Source organism: Hylobates moloch, unplaced genomic scaffold, assembly GCF_009828535.3.
Source record: "Hylobates moloch isolate HMO894 unplaced genomic scaffold, HMol_V3 SCAFFOLD_10, whole genome shotgun sequence".
Taxonomy (NCBI): Eukaryota; Metazoa; Chordata; class Mammalia; order Primates; family Hylobatidae; genus Hylobates; species Hylobates moloch.
In genome coordinates this window covers 21,473,807-21,495,210 of record NW_026652285.1, presented here as the reverse complement: position 1 = coordinate 21,495,210, position 21,404 = coordinate 21,473,807, and the positions used below count along the sequence as shown (strand labels likewise).

At 51.6% G+C, this 21,404-nt stretch overlaps 2 protein-coding genes across 4 annotated transcripts; one reads left to right on the top strand and one right to left on the bottom strand.

Moving 5' to 3' along the window:
• The first annotated feature begins 1,900 nt into the window (after window positions 1–1,900).
• On the top strand, window positions 1,901–9,563 carry PNPO (pyridoxamine 5'-phosphate oxidase). 3 transcript variants are annotated; one of them, XM_032163365.2, is made up of 7 exons: window positions 1,901–2,142; window positions 3,621–3,745; window positions 4,906–5,005; window positions 5,845–5,898; window positions 6,147–6,275; window positions 6,592–6,662; window positions 6,883–9,563. In XM_032163365.2, the coding sequence occupies exons 1-7, from the start codon at window positions 2,005–2,007 to the stop codon at window positions 7,049–7,051; spliced, it is 786 nt and encodes a 261-aa protein (XP_032019256.1). In that variant the 5' UTR covers window positions 1,901–2,004; the 3' UTR covers window positions 7,052–9,563. The 3 variants fall into 3 exon arrangements, with proteins under 3 accessions (XP_032019256.1, XP_032019257.1, XP_032019258.1); XM_032163367.2 differs by lacking the exon at window positions 1,901–2,142 and adding an exon at window positions 2,249–2,380; XM_032163366.2 differs by lacking the exon at window positions 6,147–6,275 and having other exon boundaries at window positions 1,907–2,142.
• Window positions 9,564–12,535: 2,972 nt separating this feature from the next.
• PRR15L (proline rich 15 like) lies at window positions 12,536–18,414 on the bottom strand. The gene is made up of 2 exons (XM_032163364.1): window positions 18,188–18,414; window positions 12,536–13,832 (listed from the first exon to the last, which is right to left on the bottom strand). The coding sequence occupies exon 2, from the start codon at window positions 13,801–13,803 to the stop codon at window positions 13,492–13,494; it is 312 nt and encodes a 103-aa protein (XP_032019255.1). The 5' UTR covers window positions 13,804–13,832; window positions 18,188–18,414; the 3' UTR covers window positions 12,536–13,491.
• Between the last annotated feature and the right edge of the window lie 2,990 nt (window positions 18,415–21,404).

Below are 21,404 nucleotides of genomic sequence, written 5' to 3'. Positions count from 1 at the left end.
CTCTACTAAAAATACAAAAAATTAGCTGGGTGTGGTGGCGGGCGCCTGTAGTCCTAGCTACTTGGGAGGCTGAGGCAGGAGAATGGCGTGAACCCAGGAGGCAGAGCTTGCAGTGAGCCGAGATTGCGCCACTGCCCTCCAGCCTGGGCGATCGAGCAAGACTCCATCTCAAAAAAAAAAAAAAAAAGAAAGACAACTTCAACAGGAAAGTAAATCTAGTCAACTTTCTCTCAATTATGCTGATGGAGGAAAATGATGGCAGCACAAAAAAATCCAACCAGTGGAGAATCCATAGACCAATATCATTAAGCCTTGAGACATGTATTATTTCTTTGCAGCAAAATTGTCTTCCAGATTCTATCTGACTCAAGCTATGTACACATAAAGGATGACAGGTATCTAATGTAGGGCTTCATGAAGCTCAGCTGTAATGCAGACACCTGGCCAGGCCAGGAAGTTCCCCTTACCTGGCACAGTCCTGGGTGCCTGCCTAGATGGCTCTTGCAGTTCCCCTTCCTGATGCTGGTGGAAAGCAGGGCTACAGAGAGGTCTCGACCCAAGGCTGCCCCAGCCAGCTCAGAATTGGACTGGGCACGAGTGGGTTTCCCATTTTTCAGCCTTGCATCCATAGCCTGGAAAGGCTATGCACAGCACCCGCTCCGTGTACTCTCAGTTGGCAATTGCTTGTATTGACCTAGGGGCTAGACTCCTACTATCTAGCATGGGCAAAATGTGGAAAAAGAGAAGCTTGACAAAGATGGGGGAGACCCTGGAGAGACGGGACATTGGCAGCCTTGCCATCTACCAGGACACTGGCTCCTATGAATTCCAGTGCACCATGGCAGGGGAAACCATGAGCAAAGGGAGTAAAACTCTCTGACCCTTGCTTAAATAAAGGAGGCTGGAGGGAAGGGGTTTAAAACTAGAAGAGGTGGTGGGCGCGGTGGTTCACGCCTATAATCCCAGCACTTTGGGAGGCCGAGGCAGGTGGATCACTCGAGATCAGGAGTTTGAGACTAGCCTGGCCAACATGGTGAAACCCCGTCTCTACTAAAAATACAAAACTTAGCCGGGCGTGGTGGCGGGCGCCTGTATTCCCAGCTACCCGGGAGGCTGAGGCAGAGAATTGCTTGAACCCGGGAGGTGGAGGTTGCAGTGAGCCGAGATCGCGCCACTGCACTCCAACCTGAGCGACAGAGCTAGTCTCCGTCTCAAACAAAACAAAACAAAACAAAAACAAAACTAGAAGAGGAAAACCACTCTGGTCTGGGATACCTTGGTCTCAAATTTCCTTCTTCTCCCTTCCCATTCAGCCATCTTCCTTCTCACCTCACCGTCTCTTCCTCACCCCACTGCACCTCCCCTCTCGGGGCATGGTCCACAAGTCATTTCAACCTCTCCCACTCTCATGCCCTAATTTCTCCCCACAACCAGATTACCCTTTTCTCTATGTGTCCCCATCACCTTGCCTCAGAGTCTGGCCCCTAATTCCATTTTCCATTTTTCTTTTCCCATTCCACTAGTCTCCCTTCCCAGGGGGTACTTCCTGCCCTAAGCTCGCCTACAGGCACCTACTGTGGGCCATCCACTTAATACTGACTACTCCTCTCAAGCCCCCGGGACACATCCTCCGCCCCGCCTGAGCTGCAAGAGATCCTCCTATACCTTTAACCAACCTCCACGTGCGTGTTAACAGCGGCGACAGCATTTCCTTGTCTCTCTGCTCCCGCCCCCAAAGGCGCTACCCATTGGCGGCTGGGTTCCTCTGTTCTCGCTCTAATTGGCCTCTTTACCGAAAAGCTCCAACCAATGACCTCTCCGTTTCTGTCTCCCTCCTCCGATCCTGGAAACTCATTGGCTCCGAGGACTTAGGACCTGTTAGCTTGGTTGGGGGACTGGCAAATCCTTCCTTCCCCGGGGTAGAAGTCCAGGGTGAGAAATTGGTTCCGAACTCAAAGGAACCCAGCGCCGGGCCACAGCCGGGTCACGTGGCCGGCGGCCCCCATGACGTGCTGGCTGCGGGGCGTCACCGCGACGTTCGGGCGACCTACCGACTGGCCAGGCTACCTCAGTCACCTGTGTGGTCGCAGTGCTGCCATGGACCTGGGACCCATGCGCAAGAGTTACCGCGGGGACCGAGAGGTGCCGCCGCCAGGGCCAGGCCTCCTGCAGGGGCGGGGGAAAAGGGGTCCCCGGAGTCATCTACAGCGGGGAGGGGAGTAGGAGGAGCCCCTCGGGGCTTCTGGGGCCACCCGGTGGGGCAAGGAGGTCTGGAGATCACCCCCCGTGGGGAAAGGGCGCTTCAAAGACATCCCACCAGGGGAGGAGTTCCAGGGAAACGCAAATGAAGATGGGTTCAAAAGGCGGCCTTTCGTAATGGGTAAGAGGTCGAACTTTGGAGCCTGCCTGGGTTGGAATCCTCAGTTTCCTCATCTGGGAAGTGATAGTACCTGCCTCACGGGGATGTTATGGTCTTAGATGTTTGTAAAGTGCTTAGAACCCTGCTACTCGACAGGTAGCAAGGTCAGATAACTTGCTCAGTCCCACAGCTAGTGATGAATGAATCAGGGGTTCATGTGATGGATGTCAGGACTGTGCTGGGCCTCCCTCAAGGGTGGGGGAAGAGGGGTCCTCGGAGTCATCTACTGGGGGGAGGGGAGTAGGAGGAACCAGCCCCTCAGGGCTTCTGGGGCCACCGCCTGGGGCAAGGAGCTTTTGGGGTCACCCAAACCTCCTTATGCCAGGTGGGCATGGTCATGTGCCCCTCTTTAGGTGGGTACAGTGATAAACAGCTTACAAACTGTTTGACAAAAAAGTAAGTGGAATATGGGGGAAGGCAACTAGCTCAGGGAGGAGGGGAGGAGAAAGCTCTTAGCTTACTGCCTTCAGTACTTTCTGCTGACCACTGGAAAGTTCTTTTCCTTTTCCCTTCTCAGGAGGGGAACCAAGAGAAGCTTTTAGGAATTGGGTTCCAGGGCCCTGGTTGCCAAATCTGGTTGCACGTGGTCACTTCTAGAAATGCTTGTTTAAAATGCAGTTTTTCCAGCCTGGGCAACATAGTGAGACCCTGTCTCTGCAAAAAAATAAAATTAGTCGAGCGTGTTGGAGCGTGCCTGTAATTCCAGCTACTTGGGAGGATGAGGTTGGAGGATCGCTTGAGCTCAGGAAGCTGAGGCTGCAGTAAGCCGAGATCATACCACCGCACTCCAGCCTAGGTGACAGAGTGAGACCCTGTCTAAAAAAAAATAAATAAGTAAATAAAAATGCAGTTTTTGATGAAGCCTCAGACCTGCTGAATGAGAAATTATGGGGGTGGAGCCCAGAAAGTTTTTTTTATGCTCCCCAGGTGATTCTGATGCATAGACAGTTTTGACACCCATGACATGTAACCCTGATTTATCCATCACTAGCTGTGGGACAGCAAGTTGTCTGACCTTTTTATGCCTGTTTCCTCACCTGTAAAATGGGGCACAGAATCTTCTTACCGCATACTATTTTTTATTTTAAGGTCATTGTCATGAGGACTAAATGAGTTGATTTTTGAAAAGTGACTAGAACAGTGCCAGATGCATAGTAAGCACTATATATGTTTATTAAATGAAATAAATCTCCCTTCCTAGGCATTTGAGGAGACTCATCTGACCTCCCTTGACCCAGTGAAACAGTTTGCTGCCTGGTTTGAGGAGGCTGTTCAGTGTCCTGACATAGGGGAAGCCAATGCCATGTGTCTGGCTACCTGTACCAGGTGGGCATGGCCGTGGGCCCCTCTTTGGGTGGATACATATGAACTAGGAAGCTCATGAAGCTCTCAACTCTGGTTGCCAACTTTATGGTTCCAGCTCTGTTATTAATGTGCTGTGTGGCTTTAGGCAAGATACTTGTCCTCTCTGGGCCTGTGTCCTTACCTGTAAACCAAAGACCAGACCACAAAATTACATTTCAGTGATAAAATTGCAGTACCTTGTTCATTTCTGCCCTTGATACATCCACACACAACCCTTTGCCTCCCTCATCTCCCCATCTACCCGAGCCCCGTCTGCCATTCAGGAGCTACTTCTCCTGGTGAAGCTCTGTCTCTCTCTCGAAATCTAGCACAGTACTTGAGTATATCATTCCTTTGATAATCATATGCCCTTTGAGACATCACTTGTATTAGCCTGTTATTCAATTCTCCTTGCTAAAGTGCAAGGCCTTGAAGTCAGTGCTCTTGTACTGTGCGAGTGGATATCTCCCAGAGCTCTGAGCAGAGGAGCTGATCTCATAGCACCACTATGATCCCGAAGCATGGGATGATTGCATTATTGTTAGTTCCTGCCCTTAGGGTCTTATGAATTTGCTAGGGCTGTCTTAACAAAATACTGTAGACTGGATAGCTTAAACAACAGGAGTTTATTTCCTTATAGTTCTGGTGGCTGGAAGTCCAAGATCAAGGTACCATCAGGGGTGGTTTCTGATGAGGCCTCTGCTTGGGGTTTGCAGACAGCTGCTTTTTGCCATGTCCTCACACTGCCTTTCCCGTGTGTGTGTGTGTGTGTGTGTGTGTGTGTGTGTTGTGGAGGGCAAGGGAGGTGGTTCTGAAGTGTCTCTTCTCTTACAGTGACACCAGTCCTACTGGATTAGGGCCCCACCCCTATGACCTTACTTAACCTTAATTACCTCCATAAGGTCGTCGTCTCCAAATACAGTCACATTGGGGTTTAAGGCTTTAACATAGGGGTTTGGGGTGACACAATTCAGCCCATAACAGGGCCCCAGGCTGTGGTGTCATACCTCTAGGACAAATCCCCAGGAGCACATGGGAGGGGGCAGCCTGACAGCCCAATAAAGGGGGTGCAGCTGGAGGGGGTGCTGAGACATCCTTTGGGGAGAAGGCTCTGACCACAGTGCTCTGCTGTTTGCTCCTAGAGATGGAAAACCCTCTGCTCGCATGTTGCTACTGAAGGGCTTTGGGAAAGATGGCTTCCGCTTCTTCACTAACTTTGAGAGTCGAAAAGGAAAAGAGCTGGTGAGTGAAAAGAGCTAGTAATCTTTCCCAGGGTCTGCAGGGTTTGGCTCTTGCCTCCTCAGTCACCTTTTCATGCCACCCCACCCCCCAGTCTAGTTGCTCTGTGTGCAGGTGCCCTCCTGCCATGAGGCCTTGGCACTTGCTGTGCTCTCTGCCATAAATGAATGAATGCCCTTTCTAACCAGCCTCACCCCATCAGCCATGACCTGTTCCTTCAGATCTCAGCCCACATGTTACCTCCTCAGGATGGCCTTCCTTGACTCTGACTCAGACTCAGCCCCTCATGCTGTTTGCTGCCATTATAACTTGCAACTTTCTTTTTTGTCTTTTTCTTCAGTTTGGAACTGAGCATTTATTTGAGTGATTATGTAACGGATATTTGTCTCCTCTGCTCAACAGTAAGCTCTGTAGGAGTGGAGGCTGCTCTGTTTTATCTCTGCTGTATCCCCCGCATGTCTCCTGTTGTAAGACCCAGAGTGGGCACTTCGCGTGCATTCAGTGAATGAATCCAAAATGAGTAAACCTCCCTGAGTCCATGCCAGCCAAGCATGCATTTCTCAAGACTCACAAATCTGTGGGTGAGAGAAATCACCCAGTCTCACTTTGGAGTCCGACTGGCTTAAACTTAGCTCCACCACTTACTGCAGGAACTTGGGCATGTGACTTAGCCTGTCTCCGTATCTGTGACAATAGGCCTACTTTTAGGGTTTAAATGAGCTCTTACGGTGGATGCATCTGCTGTGGACCTGCACACCACAGCTCTCCTCCCTTTTCCCTGCATGCTGGAGGCCTCCTCTCCCTGTCCTGATGGCTGGCTGTGGATTCTCTTTTACTTCTAGGACTCTAATCCCTTTGCTTCCCTTGTCTTCTACTGGGAGCCGCTTAACCGTCAGGTGAGTGAATTTTCCCAGGACAGCCTGGGATGGGCTGGGTTGGCAAGGCCTGAGTTTATGATTAAGTCTAGTGAAGGTCCCCAGACTGGGCAAACATCCCAGCTGGGCACTCTGCCTCTAAAATAGCCCTCAGTTAGTTGGAGCCAAGAGTGGTGGGGCAGCCAATCGAGCAGAGAGGAACAGGGCCTATGCTGGTAGGGAGGGCAGGTGGCATTGAACGCCATTCACCCAGAGCCATCCCTGAGCAGGTGCGTGTGGAAGGCCCTGTGAAGAAGCTGCCCGAGGAGGAGGCTGAGTGCTACTTCCACTCCCGCCCCAAGAGCAGCCAGATTGGGGCTGTGGTCAGCCACCAGAGTTCTGTGATCCCTGATCGGGAGGTGAGTGGGGCTCCGCTGTAGTCCTCCAGGTGGCGGAGGCTTTGGCTTATCCCCAGAAGCTGTTCCCAGGAGATGCCAGGTTCCTATCTCTCCAGCCCAGTGAAAACAGTGAAAAGGACAGTGAGAAGGGAAAGTGGGGGTAGGGAGAGGGGAAATAGGCCTCCTCTGTCCATCTGGCCATCCCGTTGACTGCTCCTGGAGGACAGAGGCCAGTCTGCTCTGCTCACCCATGTCCCCAGCACATATCCCCAGAAAGTCCTTGTTAATGAATCATTGACTGGGCCTGGCCCTTCTTCTAACTCCTTCCCCTGGACAGTATCTGAGAAAGAAAAATGAGGAACTGGAACAGCTCTACCAGGATCAAGAGGTGCCCAAGCCAAAATCCTGGTGAGTGACATCTGGTAGTTCTCTAGAAAGGAACACCAGGCCCCTGTGTTTACTTGAAGCCACCTGCCTGGGGAATCACAGATCTCCTCCTCCCTGGCCACCCTTGTCACATGCATGCCAGCAACTTCCTTCAAGAGGCCTTGGGATGAGGGGTGAGGGTGGGAGAGTGACCTGGCTAGAAAACTCCACAGAGCACTGAAACCTCTGCTTCTCCTTATAGGGGTGGCTATGTCCTGTGCCCTCAGGTGATGGAGTTCTGGCAAGGTCAAACCAACCGCCTGCATGACCGGATAGTCTTTCGGCGGGGCCTACCCACAGGAGATTCCCCTTTGGGGCCCATGACCCACCGCGGGGAGGAAGACTGGCTCTATGAGAGACTTGCACCTTAACTCTGGGACCTGCCGGCCCAGAGTGGAGCTAGGGCTAGGTGTCAAGAGAGGGTGTGGGATTGGGACCCAGGCCCTTCTTTCTAAACTCAACCCATTTCCCTCCCTACCCCTTATATTCAGGACTCTTCAGAGCTAATCCTCTAAGTTCTCTGTACTCAGCTGGTTCTCAGTTAGCTGGTCAAGTGGAGTATAATGGTGGCATAGAGAATCACCAATGGAAAATAATTCCATAATTATTTTTTTGACCTTGCCTATGATTGATTAGGATAGCTCCCTCTAGGGGTAGCAGCCGGTGTGACTCCCTTTCTGGTGACAGAGGGCCCCAGCAGCCCTGTCTGTTACCATGTCAGTCATACTGGCCAAAGCTTAGTCCCAGCATATGCACCTGAGCCAACCTGGCCAATCAGATTGTTTTGTCAATAATTTGAAATCTGAACTGGAGAGATCCAGAACCTTGGGAGTCATTGAAGCCAAGTCATTCACAGCAGCCAGGAAACAATAGGAACCAACAGCCTCTGCCTGCTGCTATTGCAATTCCCAGGATCTCTCCTTCCCTGGATCCCTCCCTCCCAGGTCTGGGCTGTGCAGTTCCTCCCTCTGCCTTGAAACACCCCACTATCTCTGTAAAGTCTCTCTCTCTCTCTCTCTTTTTTTTTTTTGACTTAATCTAGCTAGAATCTATTTCTGTTGCTTACAACTTAACTAACTCATTTACGGATAGGACTTTTTTTTTCTTTTCTTTTTTTTTTTTTTTGAGATGGAGTCTCACTCTGTCGCCCAGGCTGGAGTGCAGTGGCGTGATCTTGGCTCACTGCAACCTCTGCCTCCCAGGTTCAAGCAATTCTCCTGCCTCAGCCTCCCAAGTAGCTGGGACTACAGGCACATGCCACCACGGCCAACTAATTTTTGTATTTTTAGTAGAGATGGGGTTTCACCATGTTGGCCAGGATGGTCTCCATCTCTTGACCTTGTGATCCACCTGCCTCGGCCTCCCAAAGTGCTGGGATTACAGGCATGAACCACCACACCCAGCGAGATGGGGTTTCATTATGTTGGCCAGGCTGGTCTCCAACTCCTGACCTGAAGTGATCCGCCTGCCTTGGCCTCCCAAAGTGCTGGGATTACAGACATGAGCCACCACGCTCGGCCAGGATAGTATATTTTTATAGCACTTCCTCTATTGATTGCTGCCTTCTCTGTGGCTACAAGGGACCCACAGAATTACAAGGAAGTTACAGGGAAGCAGGTTTCATCTCAATATTGGGAGAGATTTCAAACAATCATACCTGCCTGAGAAGGAGTGGGCTGTCACTAGGAATTTTTATTCCCAGTCAGTCAGGAATTTTGTAGAAGGGCTTCATGTGCTGGTACCAATAGGACAGGAAGATTTTAATCGGCTTTACTATCTATGTTTGTTTATGGAAACTGTATGTATGTATACATACATTTTCCAAAAAGAAAAATTAAATGATTATAGAGATTATGTTTTTCAGACTACTCACATATCTGCTTTCCTTACTCCCCACCTCTGCTGGTAATTCCTAGATCATTGGTTTTTCCCCCATACTGGAATTACCTGGGGAGCTTAAAAAAAACCCTGATGCCTGGGTCCCATCCTCAGAGACGATTGAACCAGCCTGGCCAGCATGGCAAAACCCTGTCTCTACTATGATATGAGTGCAGCCTGGGCACTGGGAAATTTAAAAGCTCGCCAGAGAATTCTGTGCAGCCAAGGTTGAGACCTCCTGGTCTAGAGCTTTGCTATACACAGGGTGGTCCACAAGCCAGGAGCATCAGCATCACTTGGCAGCGCCTTAGAGATTCAGACCCCAGACCCACTGAATCTGACCCTGAATTTTCACCAGGCCCCAGGTGATCAGCTACACTAGACTCAACCTCTAAACCATGACCTCCCACCCTCACAGTCTGTGATCCTTTAGTGACTCTCAGCTGAGTCCTGTGCTGAACTGTGTTTGTTCTCCTTGAGCACAAGCCAGCTGACCAGGGGCAGACTGGATGAGCAAGCAACCTGCTGGCTATGGAGAGGAGCCAGGCTGGGTAAATGTTTGCTGTGACTAAGCCAGGATCAAAGAACTGACTGTTGCTTGCACTGGCTGGCATTGAGCTTGCCACTCTGTGAACTGTGCTTCCTTCGCCTGCATGGACCTGTGCCTCAGTCACTATTATCCGCAGGCCTTCTCCAAGGGCAGCCCTCTCCTTGTTTATCCCTCTTAAGCCTGCGTGCAGGAAGGCACATTAACCCTGTGGCCCCCTGCAGGCAGGAGGGTGTCGGGTGCCCTTACCTACCTTGCCCTATTTCTTGTACCGTAGGCTGTGCCGTTCATGAGTAAGTGTATGTGTGTCTGTGTGTGTGTCTAGAAGTGCTGCACCCACCTTGTGTTATTGGAGGTTGTGTATCCCCCTAGCTTTGAGCCTGGTCTCAGATGTTCCTTTTCCGTTCTCTGTCCAGCCATTACTGCCCCCAGTCTGTAATAAAAGCCTGTCAGCCGTGCTCTTTATTGATGTTCAACCCGGCCTGGTCTCCCTCAACCCCCAAGGCGGGGACCTGGGGACTTTAAGCGACTTTCCTGCCCCCTCACTTCTCTGCACCATGTAGGCAGTAGGTCCAGCAGGGGGAGCCCGCCACCCAAGGTCGGCCCCTTCCGGGCAGTGAAAGCCACTTCTAGCCGGCCTCCCCTGCCTCCCGCTTCATCCGCTTGGGCCGCGTCCCAGTGAAACTGTGGTCGATAACCCGTAGCCTCTCCCGGTTCCCGCACATATTTGCGCTCTCGGTTCCTCCTCCTCCCCTGTTCTCATGAAAGCTTGCAGTGGCCTCACTCTGCTTCCCTGGGCAGCCAGATCTCTCTTTGGCTTCTAGTACCTACCCCACATCCATCCGGCCCCCCAGCTTAGAAACGTGTGGACTTTACCTAGAAGATGGAGCCGGGGTCAGCATGCAAGGGGCAGAGGGGCTGTGGATACTCTCACCCAGAGGGGTAATGGTGATACTGGAGGAGTTGGCAGTACAGTGCCAGTATTATCTAGAACCTTAGGTGGGTGGCCCAGGGGCCATCCTTATCCCCCACCTCAGGGAAACCGAGAATGGGCGGATGTGGGAGATGCCTGTAGTCTAGGGTCTTGGGGGACACTCAGCTTGACAGCTGGTTGGCTTTATCCAACTGCTTCCAGAGTTTGTCCAGTCCCCTCAAGTGATGCTCACCTCCCAGGATCCTAAGACCCAGAAGTTGCTCCCTCCCCTCCCAACTTCCCCTTCTGCAGAAGGTGTCAGTGCTTTTATTTGTTCCAAGCTTCAGTTTCCTGTTCCCGTAGCAGATGAGAATCAAGAGTGGAAGGTGGCTGTGTGGGACAGTGGTCACATGTACAAGCTGGCTCTGGCTTCAGTCCCAGCTGTACCACTGCCAGCACCTGGCCCCCAGGATGAGTGATTTAACTTCTAAGCCTCAGCCAACTTGTCTGAAAAATGGGGATAATGACAGCACCTGTCTCAGGTGATGATAGGATTAAATGAACAACGTTAGGGAAGACTTGTTCTAGGGGCCGCCTGCCATAAACACCCTATAAATGTTAGCTATTAACACTGGGCAGGGCTGCAGTGTAGGGAAAGTCTGAGATGCTCTGTGGAGGCCTCATGGATTGAGTAATTGGTGAGACCCTAGAAAGTTCTGTGTAGTGGGAAGGGGTAGGGGAAAGAGGCTTTGGGAAAGGCAGCACCCCTGAGCCTGCCTTCCATCCCTCCAGCTCCTGGTCTCCCTTACTCATCATTTGAGGTCCCCCTGGCCGGGGTGAGGCCCCTAACAAAGGCTCCCTTGTATAGGTCTGTTTGTTTCAGTAATAAATTCCCTGAGCAACAGCACCTGGGGTGAGGTGGCCCAGCAGCCTGCCAGGAGCTGACCTGGAAGCCGCAGGACCACATTGTTTAGTGGCCACCTTGGTCTCTCCCTGTGTTTCTACCATGAGCTCCAGAGATTTGGCCAACATTTTTTTAGTTCCCAGCTCTTACAGCTTGAGAAAGAGCTAGACCTAACCTCATAAAATGACAGCTTTCTCCTCTTTCTTATTTATTTATTTATTTTTGAGATGGAGTTTTGCTCTCGTTGCCCAGGCTGGAGTGCAATGGAGCTATCTCTGCTCACCGCAACCTCGGCCTCCTGGGTTCAAGCGATTCTCCTGCCTCAGCCTTCCAAGTAGCTGGGATTACAGGCATGTGCCACCACACTCGTCTAATTGTGTATTTTTAGTAGAGACAGGGTTTCTCCATGTGGGTCTTGAACTCCCTACCTCAGGTGATCTGCCCGCCTCAGCCTCCCAAAGTGCTGGGATTACAGGCATGAGCCACCGTGCCCAGCCTCTCTTATTTATTTATTTATTTTTTCCTAGAGATAAGACCTAGTTCTATCACCCAGGTTGTAGTGCAGTGCCACAATCATGGCTCACTGTAGTCTTGAACTCCTGGACTCAAGCAATCCTCCCACCTCAGCCTCCCAAGTAGATAGGACTACAGGCATGTGCCACCACAGTTAGCTACTTTTTGTTTGTTAGTTGTTTTTTTTTTAGGCATGGGTTCTCCCTATGTTGCCTAGGCTGGTCTCAAACTCCTGGGCTCAAGCAATCCTCCCACCTCAGCCCCCAAAGTGCTAGGATTACAGGCCTGAGCCACTATACCCACCTTCTCCTTTTTCTTAAACCAAAGCTGTGGGGTATGGTGGAGTTCCTTATAAAGGAAGGGGGGCCGGGCGCGGTGGCTCACGCTTGTAATCCCAGCACTTTGGGAGGCTGAGGCGGGCGGATCACGAGGTCAGGAGATCGAGACCATGGTGAAACCCCGTCTCTACTAAAAATACAAAAAATTAGCCGGGCGTGGTGGTGGGCGCCTGTAGTCCCAGCTACTCGGAGAGGCTGAGGCAGGAGAATGGCGTGAACCCAGGAGGCGGAGCTTGCAGTGAGCGGAGATCGCGCCACCGCACTCCAGCCTGGGTGAAAGAGCAAGACTCCGTCTCAAAAAAAAAAAAAAGAAAAAAAAAATAAAATAAAATAAAGGAAGGGGGAAGGAAGCCAGTATTAAACTGAGCACTTACTATGCGACCTCTCATAGGCCACTTAATACTGACCACTCCCTATGAGATAGGTATTATTTCAGCCCCCTTTTACAGAAGAGGAAACTGAGGCTCAGAGTACAAGCAAATGTTCCCAAGGTCACCCAGCTACTAAGGGGTAGAGCCAGAGTTTGAATCTTAATCCCAAACCAAACCACTGAAACTTTGGGGTCAATCACCAAAGGTCTGCCCTACTCTCTTAGAGCACCTGATGGCCTTTCTGTTGACTGGAGAGAACTGACCACTGAGGTGTAACTAGCTCCTTCTGCTCCCCCATCCCCATACTAAGGCTAGTTTGATGGTAAAAATTAGTGACCCAGTTCCTACATTGTCACACCTGGGAACGCTTCCTGAAGCTTGAAAGGAACAGTTTGAGCACAAAGGTCCACTTTACTTACACGAAGGAAGATAAAGGCATGAGAAACAGTCATCTCAATAAATGCAAGACATGAGCATAAAAGAGGTTCTCTGCTTTTCCAGCGTTGTTATTACAGAGAGAAACCTACAATTATTTTGTTAAACAAAATTCAAGGCTCCAGGACTCATCTCTGGAGCTGATATGTCTTAAATACTATTATAGTAGGGGAGGGAGAGGAGAAAATTCCCCACCCACTCCCCCAATTTGGCCCGTGTAGCTTCCCTTCGAGGGTGTGTGACTTGCCACCTGCAAAAGTCATGGTCAAAACGGGAACCAACAGGCCAAACTACCATCAATCTAGTCTTCTACAGCACCCTAACAGAGTGCCAGGGTCCCCTGCCCCCTCCATACCTGAGGGCAAAGTTCCAGGAAGTTTACTGCCGGTGTTAGGAGGTGAGCTCAAGTTCAGTGTCTCTGCCTCTGGCTCCACAGAAACCAGCCCCTATCACGTGGCTTCTGGAAAATGTGCCCTCCTCAGGATTGGTCCAGGGAGTAGTCACAGGTAGAGAAAGTAAAGGGAGCAGCAATTGAAACTCGCCCTTGACCCTGTGTCCAGTAAGGAGATGAAGTCTGTCTGGCTCACTCTCTCCATTCCCTGCCATGCCCACCTCCCTGCTGGCCCTGCCATTGCTTCAAGGAGGGCTGTTCCTCCTGGGTGAGAGTTTTCACCCTTGAACTACAGTGCCTTTGTATGTGGTCAGGGGGAGGGTGGAGGACCCTGGGATCTCCCAGGCCTTTCAAAAGTGGAGGCACATAAATACAAACCTATAAACCAGCCATTTCCTGCCAGCAGGTATCAACTGCCCCCGCAACTTCAGCTATGGCCAAAGAGGCCAGCGTGGCAAGGTCCTGTCTCAGATCTGGCTGATGGCAGGGAGCCAGGAGGTGCTAGCACCCTCCTCAGCCCTTCACTTCGATGACCGTCCTTCCTCGTGATCATCAAAGAGGTTAGGGTTCTCTGCCAGCGTGGCTCTCACTTTCTTCTTCTCCTTGAAGCGTCCTGAGTTGGAGACCTTGACGTGCTTGCCCTTTGTGCTCTTGTCCACAATCTTCTCCAGGCGGGTGTTAAAGTCGCTGTTGGGGCCTCCAGTGTCAGGCCTTGGGGGTTCTGCATCTCCCTCTGTTTGGGCATAGGTGTCAGGGATCTCATACAGCACCTTGGGAGTGGATTTCTTTTTCCGGAGGAAAGTCAGCTTCCACCAACCAATTTCAGTCGTCATGGCGCTGCCTAAGCCAAGGGTGGGGCTTTCTGCTGGAGCAGGGTGGGGGAGACAAAGGGGTCAGTGGGAAAAGGGGGTGGGTGCCTTTGGACCAGCTTGCTGCAGACTCCTAATCATGGGCTGTTTTAAGAATTAAAGAAAGGGCTGGGCATGGTTCCTCATGCCTATAATCCCGGCACTTTGGGAAGCCAAGGCAGGTGGATCACCTAAGGCCAGGAGTTCAAGACAGGCCTGGCCAACGTGGTGAAATCCCGGCTCTACTAAAAATATAAAAATTAGCTGGGCGTAGTGGCACGCATCTGTAATCCCAGCTACTCGGGAGGCTGAGGCAGGAAAACCACTTGAACCCAGGAGGCAGAGATTGCAGTGAGCTGAAATCACACCACTGCACTCCAGCCTGGGTGACAGAGCGAGACTGTTTCAAAAAAAAAAAAAAGAAGAAGAAGAAGAATTAAAGAAAGAATTTAAGGTAGGGCTGAATAAACCCAAGATTCAGGTCAGTGGGATGACACAATTGCTTTTGGAGAGTGTGAGACAAGAAAAGGGTCAAAATCAAGGTCAAGACAGGGAAGCCACTTGCCAGACAGAGAGGCAGTGGGACAGGGACACACCATTGCCCTGCAGGGTTGTCGGGAGCTTTGAGGTAATTCCTGCCAGGCCCCTCAGGGCCACAGGCAGGTGGACAGCTTGCCTGAGTCACACAGCATCCAGGCCTTTGATGCTCTTCCCAAACTTCCCACTATACCACCAGACCCTGCTGCCAGGCATGGGCAGACCATTGACTGGCAGCATAGGGAGGGAAACGCCCTGTGCATTTTGCTTGGAATTCATTACAAAATTAAATATAATTAGTGACATTCCAAGCAATTTGAACTTCCCAGTGGTGACCAGCAGGGCTAAAGTAGCTGCTGGGCTGTTCCTAAGGCAGGAGTCAGAACCTCAGGCTGGGAGTGGGAAGTCCTGGGGGCTGTCCTAGCCTCATGACCTGGCAAGCTACCACCTCTCTGGGCCTCAGTTTCCTCACCCATCCCGTCCAGCGCTAGCATTTAGCTCTACTGTTAATCCCTGCCCACAGAGGTAACCATGCATTGCAAAGTAAAATTTATGATAATGGAAATAATTACTAAGGGATGGTTCCCTTTCCCCACCAAGCTTCCACAAGGACAGGAGTTGGAAGGGGAGCTAAAAAGGCAGAAAGCAGTTAGAAGGATCCCAGAAGTACAGGGAAGACATGGTCATCACAGGTTGTACCTTTCAGGGTGGGGCTTGGGGCTGAAATCCAGGCTTCTCCGCTCACAGGCCACGTGCCCTGCCATGGAGCTGCCTTCCCTGGGGGCCTCAATCTTTGACTAATTTCCACAAAAGTACTGTCTGAGCTAGCGGAACTTCTGGGAGAGGAGGTTGCCTGGACATCATTGATAGCTGGGGTATGTAAGATAGAAGCAGATGACAGTCTGCTAGATGAAGGAAGATCAATGACAGAACAGGTAGAGGAACACTGATGACTGGTGAGGTCGGTGGTCTTGTTCTCAGGATGCCTAGCTGCCGGCTGTGAAAGCTCCCAGGAAGGACGGCGCAGCCAGTGTACACCAGAAAGCTAGAGGGTATCACCTCCTTTTAAAAACTGGAGGTGTTCACTACATTTTTGAAAAAGACCAGAAAGACACTCCAAATGATTAATAGTGCCTTTCTTTTTTTTTTTTTTTTTTTGAGACAGAATCTTGCTCTATTGCCCAGGCTGGAGTAAAATAGTATGATCTCAGCTCAACACAACCTCCACCTCCCAGGTTCTGGGATTACAGGCATGCGCCACCATGCCCGGCTAATTTTGTATTTTTAGTAGAAATGGGGTTTCTCCATGTTGGTCAGGCTGGTCTCGAACTCCTGACCTCAGATGATCCGCCCGCCTCAGCCTCCCAAAGTGCTAGGATTACAGGTGTGAGCCAAAGCGCCCAGCCCAATAGTGCCTTTCTTTATGCAGGAGTAGAGAATGCTTTCTCTTCTCTAGTTTTCTGATCTGGAATTTCCATAATGTACATATAGATTATTTTAGGGGTGGGGGGGGCATATCAAATTTAGGAAAGAGGAGAGCACGATGCAGGCCTAGGTTTTACGATGAGCAGAATGCCTGCATCCATACCCCTCGTGCTCTGGTCTCCTGCTCCCCACCTCCTCCCTCAGAGCACACAGCCGGTGAATTCCTTCCCACCTCTCGGACTGGGAAGCAGCTCCCACATTGCCAGCTCTGTCCCTTTAGCTGTCAAGTAGCAAAAGAAGCTAAGGGGAGATCTTGTGCAGCTCCCACTCAGAAAGTGAAGGAGCGGTGAGAGGGGCTCGATAAATACCTCCAGGGCACCCTGGAGAGGTGAGCACACCTAGGGACAGCCTGAGAGGTTTGCTTTGGCAGCTTGCCCCACCTGGGCTTAGCACAGCCTTGTACAGAACTTAGTGTTCCAGAATGGGTTTCTGGAAGGAGGTAGGGGAGAGCAGAGAAGGAGGAACAGGGCACTTGCTTGGTCTGTGGGTGCCTGAGTCACTGCCTTGTCTGGAATGAGGCCCACAGCCCCACCACTGCCCATTTGGGGCTGCCAAGGAACTTGGGGAATGGAAGAACAGAAGATCCAGCTCCTGAGACTATCATAACCACCAGATTTTCTAGCTCCAGAGAGAAAAGGGCTTCGCCTGTGCCCGTTAAAATTCACCTCTTTTAACAGGCATTTCAAGTTGGCAAACCTGGGGCTTAACTCTCCTTGGCATAAAGGGAGCCACAGATCACGAGGAACTTGTCAGCAAACTGTAGAGATGGGAACAGCCCTTGTGCCCTGCCCTGGGGCCTCCAACAAGGCATCAGCTCTGGTGCCCTTGCATCCTAGCCTTGTACTCTGGTCTCTTTAGAATACTCTGCCAGAGGCCAGGTGCGATGGCTCAAACTATAATCCCAGCACTTTGGGAGGCTGAGGCAGGAGGATTACTTGAGGCCAGGAGCTCAAGACCAGCCTGACCAACATGGGGAAACCCTATCTCTACTAAAAATACAAAAACACAAAAAATTAAGCGGATGTTGTGTCGTATGCCTGTAGTCCCAGCTATTCGGGAGGCTGAGGCACGAGAATACCTTGAACCCAGGAGGCAGAGGTTGCAGTGAGCTGAGATCATGCCACTGCATTCCAGCCTGGGCTACAGAGTGAGACTCTGTCTCAAAAAACAACAACAACAACAAAAGAGAATACTCTTTTTGCCAGGCCTTCCTGTCTCTTCTGCCCAGGAGGACATGTGGGCACCAGTAAGCAGGTGTTTGCCCCATTAGACAAGCCTGACTTATGGAAATCTGAGTTTGCAAAACAGAAAAATTAGCGGACTATTCTTTGTTTTACAAAATAACCCAGCTGTAGGATCTGTAAGTAGTCATCATAAAAGATAGTGTAAAGTCTGATTTGCTTTAAAAACAAGCAAACAAAAAAGGTGATGTGATATCCAAACTTCCCAGTTTCTCAAAGTTGCAAAGAACAAGATATCTACAGCCGCCTGCCTGTGCCTCATCACAGAGGGCTGAAAGGGGTTGGGGGAGTGGGGGCAGGTGCTTGAGACTTCAAACAGACCCAGCATTTGGTGACACATGGTGGGCCCTGCAGTTCACTCGTGCAGGTTCCTGAGCTGGCCAAGCTAAGGGCTGGGCCCTTGCCCTGGGGCCCTGCAAACCAGGGATGATGGAAATCAGCCCCTGAGGATGCCAGCTTCACCTCTGCTGTTTGCAAAGCTTTGGGGCCATGAAGGGCCTCATGGGACAGCCTGCCACCCCCTGTCTTTGGTGTCCAGCACTATAGCATGCACATGGGTGTCCCAGGACAGGCCCCTCCATCCCAGCTGGGTTCTGTGAGCTGCTCTGAAGGGCTTTGCCCAGACTGAGCCAGGCCCCTCCTGAGCTGGGTCAAGTTAACCATTGACTGGGGCAGAGGTGGAGGGGCAGGGGGACAGATAGGGGAAGCAAGTCAGCTAATATGTTGTAAGACAAAACCGCAGAATTCCCTCCCCCATCCCTCTGCAGGGCCCCGATGGCACTTAGGGGGCCTGCAGGATGAGACAGGGGTACCCTGGATAGGAATGGGGAGATGTTCCTACCAGACAGCTGGAAAAATGCTCCAGACTGGGGGGTCAGAAGGGTGGGCTCCAGTTCAGCAAGGGTTAACGGAAAACTACTCAGCAGGAGCTCTGTTTGAGGCCTGGACTGACTCCAAGAGGCCAGTGGGATGAGTCTTGAGTGGAGACCAGGTTAGAGGCCTGGGCTCCTCTTTCCTGCTGGGCTTGTCAGCCATGGAGGCAGAACTAGGTGCTTTGACTGGGGTCTATGCCTTGGTTTCCCCACCCACCAGCCCTCTGCCTGTACCTGTAATCCCGACTGCTCCAGGCTGGAGGTGAGACCTTTCCTAGAGAAGCAGTTGAGTGTAGGAGCTGCCTGGGAGGGTGAGACTCGGGAAGGAAGTGGTGCCTCCGGGGTGCTGTATCAGGCAAGGCTCAGCCAGGAGAGGTGGGTAGAAGCAGCTGCACGTCAGGTGCAAGAGAAACAGGTGCAGGAGCTGGTACCTGCTCTGCTGCAGCTCCTGGAGTCAAGGTGAACCTGAAACCCAGCCCCTCCCGGCTAAGTAAACAGAAGCAGAGGCCGGCTCAAGCTGATGAATATTCATCACGCCAGAAATCCAATCCCAGCGCCCCTGCATCCACCCAGAAGCCAGGGTTCTCCAGGGACCGCCACGCAGGAGGAGGGAATCCCAAGGGAGATCTGGGGTCAGGGAGCACAGGAGGCTCTCGCTCAGTTTCCCCACTCTTGGGTGTCTGGTTGTCCTCCCCAGCTATAGCCAAGGTCACCCCAACCATTTCATCTTCTGAGGAGGAGCACGGACCACCACCTGGATGTTGCCCAGGGCACAACCAGGAAAGAGTTAAGGGCTGCTGCTTCCATTGGCAGGCTGGGTAGGATGGGGTGCACCCCAGCTTCCTTTGAACTCCCTGAGTCGAAACCAGTCCCGGTTAAACTGGTTGGCAGACCGGTTTCCAGGCTGTCCCTCCCCTGCCTGAAGCCTCAAAGTGGGGACTGGGTTGGGGGCTGTGGCTTCCTCCTGACCTGAAGATCCCCGCCTCGAAATCTCCCTAGGGAGAAAAAAAAAAGGGCACAGCCTCCCCTCGGGCCAGGTTCTCCAGACCCACCACAACCTCAAACATCGTCATCCCTCTCCCACTTTGCTTGGAGGTGGGCTTCAAGGCCCTTGAGGTCTTATGCAGAATTCCATGTTTGGGGGCAGAGGGGCATTGCTTTTTCTGCATAGATTATCATTTTATCAGACTCTCAAAGAGACCTGTGACAGTCTCCCCACTAGCAAAGTGCCACTGGCTTCAACTCCTCCCAGATGTCCAGCAGTCTATTGAAAGGGCCTTCCTGGGTATTATAAAGTTGGCAAAACCTGGAGCAAGTTCTCAAGGAAAGGAGAGATGGGTCCCTAGTGAGGCTGGAAGAGAAGGAAAGGCAAGAAGGCAGAGGATGGGCACACGGTTGGGGACAGGGGTAGAGTGTGTGCACAGGGGCCATCATCCTCACTGATCTGCAGTCTCACTGCCCCTGCAAACCCACCATCGGCCAAGCCTGTGTGCAGCCCTCAGCCGGGGCTGCTCTTGCAGATGGCTCCATGCTTGGGGAGCGTTGTTTTGCAGCCACCCGGAGGTGGCCTGTCCTATTTGCGCTAGCATTCTCTCTCCCCTCGGATGGGCATCGCTGGAGAGTGGAAAACATCTGCTACATACTCAGTGTCTCTGCCACTTCCTGGGCCCAGTGCTACCAGCTTAGGTGCCCAATCCACCCACCGGCTACCTTCCTCCATGGACCGGGTGTGTGTGTCAGGCAAAGAGTGAGGCACGGGGTAGAGAAAAGGCATAAAATTCCCCCTTTCCCTGGCTCTCCCTCTAAGTTACATTTGAAATCCCAGCTCACCAACCCTTAAAGTTGTCCCCCATCTCCAATCCTGCTTCCACTCACTCCAGCTTCTGATGGCCTCTTGGGTTTGTATTCTTCTCCATCTGAAATAGCCCCCCTTCCCTTAAAATGTCCTTGGGTGGGCAGTCCTCCAAAGCCTCCCCACAGCCCACAGCAGAACCCGCTTGGCCTGGCTCTCCTAGGATGGGGCCTCTGCAGCCTCCTCTCGTGCCCACCCAGCCCTGCCAACTCTCCCTGAACACTAGGCCCTTCTCTGCCTGCCTTTGTAGGCAAGAGGCTGCCTTAGAAGGGTGAGATTAGGAGTGCTGGCTGTGCTCTTGGGTAACAATGTCCTCCCCATCACCTGTGCGACCCAAGACAAACTTTTCATCCCTTTATAACTGAATTAATGATCACACCTCCCACCCCGCCAGGAGTTTTCTTGTTTCCCCTTCTGTGTTCCCATAGAACCTGCTGATATACTTCTATTTAACACGATATATATATACCATGATTGATTTCCACTTACAGACTTTTAGCTCTTAGAGCCCAGAATTATGTATCACTGATCCAGATGGGACATACAATAGGTACTTATGCAAGCTTGAAAACACAAATGAGAAACAGAAACATTGTTTTTACCCAGAGAAACTTAATGTAGCCAATCGCTTTGTCCCACTCTCCCTGGGGCAGGTAAACGTGCAAGAAAACCCATTTATTTGCCTTCTTGTGGTTCCAGCCACAGCTGGCTTGCTGACATGCTATCATCTCCCTGGGGGTTGATTCTAGTTGAAGGATATAATTTTGCAAGGTCCCCTGCCTCTAGTGCAAAGGACACACAGCTGTCCCAGAAAGGTGCCCATAGCCTCCTAGATCTGTCACTTTCTATTAAAGCCTGGTCTACTCAGAGTGGATATCTGGTTCAGAAGACAAAAACTCCTTCCAGCTCAGGTGTTGGGAAGAGACCAGAAGGCTAGTGGGATGGGCTTTGGTCTGAGGGACAGTAACTCAGAGTCAGGTCCCCGTTCCCCATCCATAGAAGAAAGGGCTTGCCCTGGAGGTACTCATTCCCCGTGCCTCAGAGATCCAGCCTCTCTGATGTCTGAGCCCAGGGGAGCAGATTCCTGTTCTTTTGGCTCTACACTCGAGAAGCAGCCCCCGTAAGTGCCATGGCAGGCCCACCTGTGGCTCTCCCTTCCGAAGTGCCACCAGGACCAGATGCAGGTGTGAGGACCTAGCGCATTACCAGGGAGGGGCCAGCCTGGGAAGTCAGGCACAACCCCTGGCCTTCAGGGCATTTATTTCTGGGAGGAGCAGGGCTGGGAGGAAAGTTTGAGATAAGGCTGTGAGCTACGAATATAACTCCTCACGTACGGGCCACTTTATTGCTTTATAAAAATTTTCACCTTTGGCCAGGCGCAGTAGCTCACACCTGTAATCCCAGCACTTTGAGAGACTGAGGCAGGCAGATCACCTGAGGTCAGAAGTTCGAGACCAGTCTGACCAACATGGAGAAACCCCATCTCTACTAAAAACACAAAATTAGCTAGGCATGTTTGTTCATGCCTGTAATCCCAGCTACTCGGGAGGCTGAGGCAGGAGAATCGCTTGAACCCGGGAGGCGGAGGTTGCAGTGAGG

What these genes read in the sequence shown, in the direction of transcription:
- PRR15L (XM_032163364.1), bottom strand. Translation starts at nt 13,803, where the DNA reads ATGACGACTGAAATTGGTTGGTGGAAGCTGACTTTCCTCCGGAAAAAG.
- PNPO (XM_032163365.2), top strand. Translation starts at nt 2,005, where the DNA reads ATGACGTGCTGGCTGCGGGGCGTCACCGCGACGTTCGGGCGACCTACC. An exon ending in GTCGAAAAGGAAAAGAGCTG is followed by an intron (nt 5,006 to 5,844) that starts GTGAGTGAAAAG and finishes TTTTACTTCTAG; the next exon opens with GACTCTAATCCCTTTGCTTC. An exon ending in CTGTGATCCCTGATCGGGAG is followed by an intron (nt 6,276 to 6,591) that starts GTGAGTGGGGCT and finishes TCCCCTGGACAG; the next exon opens with TATCTGAGAAAGAAAAATGA.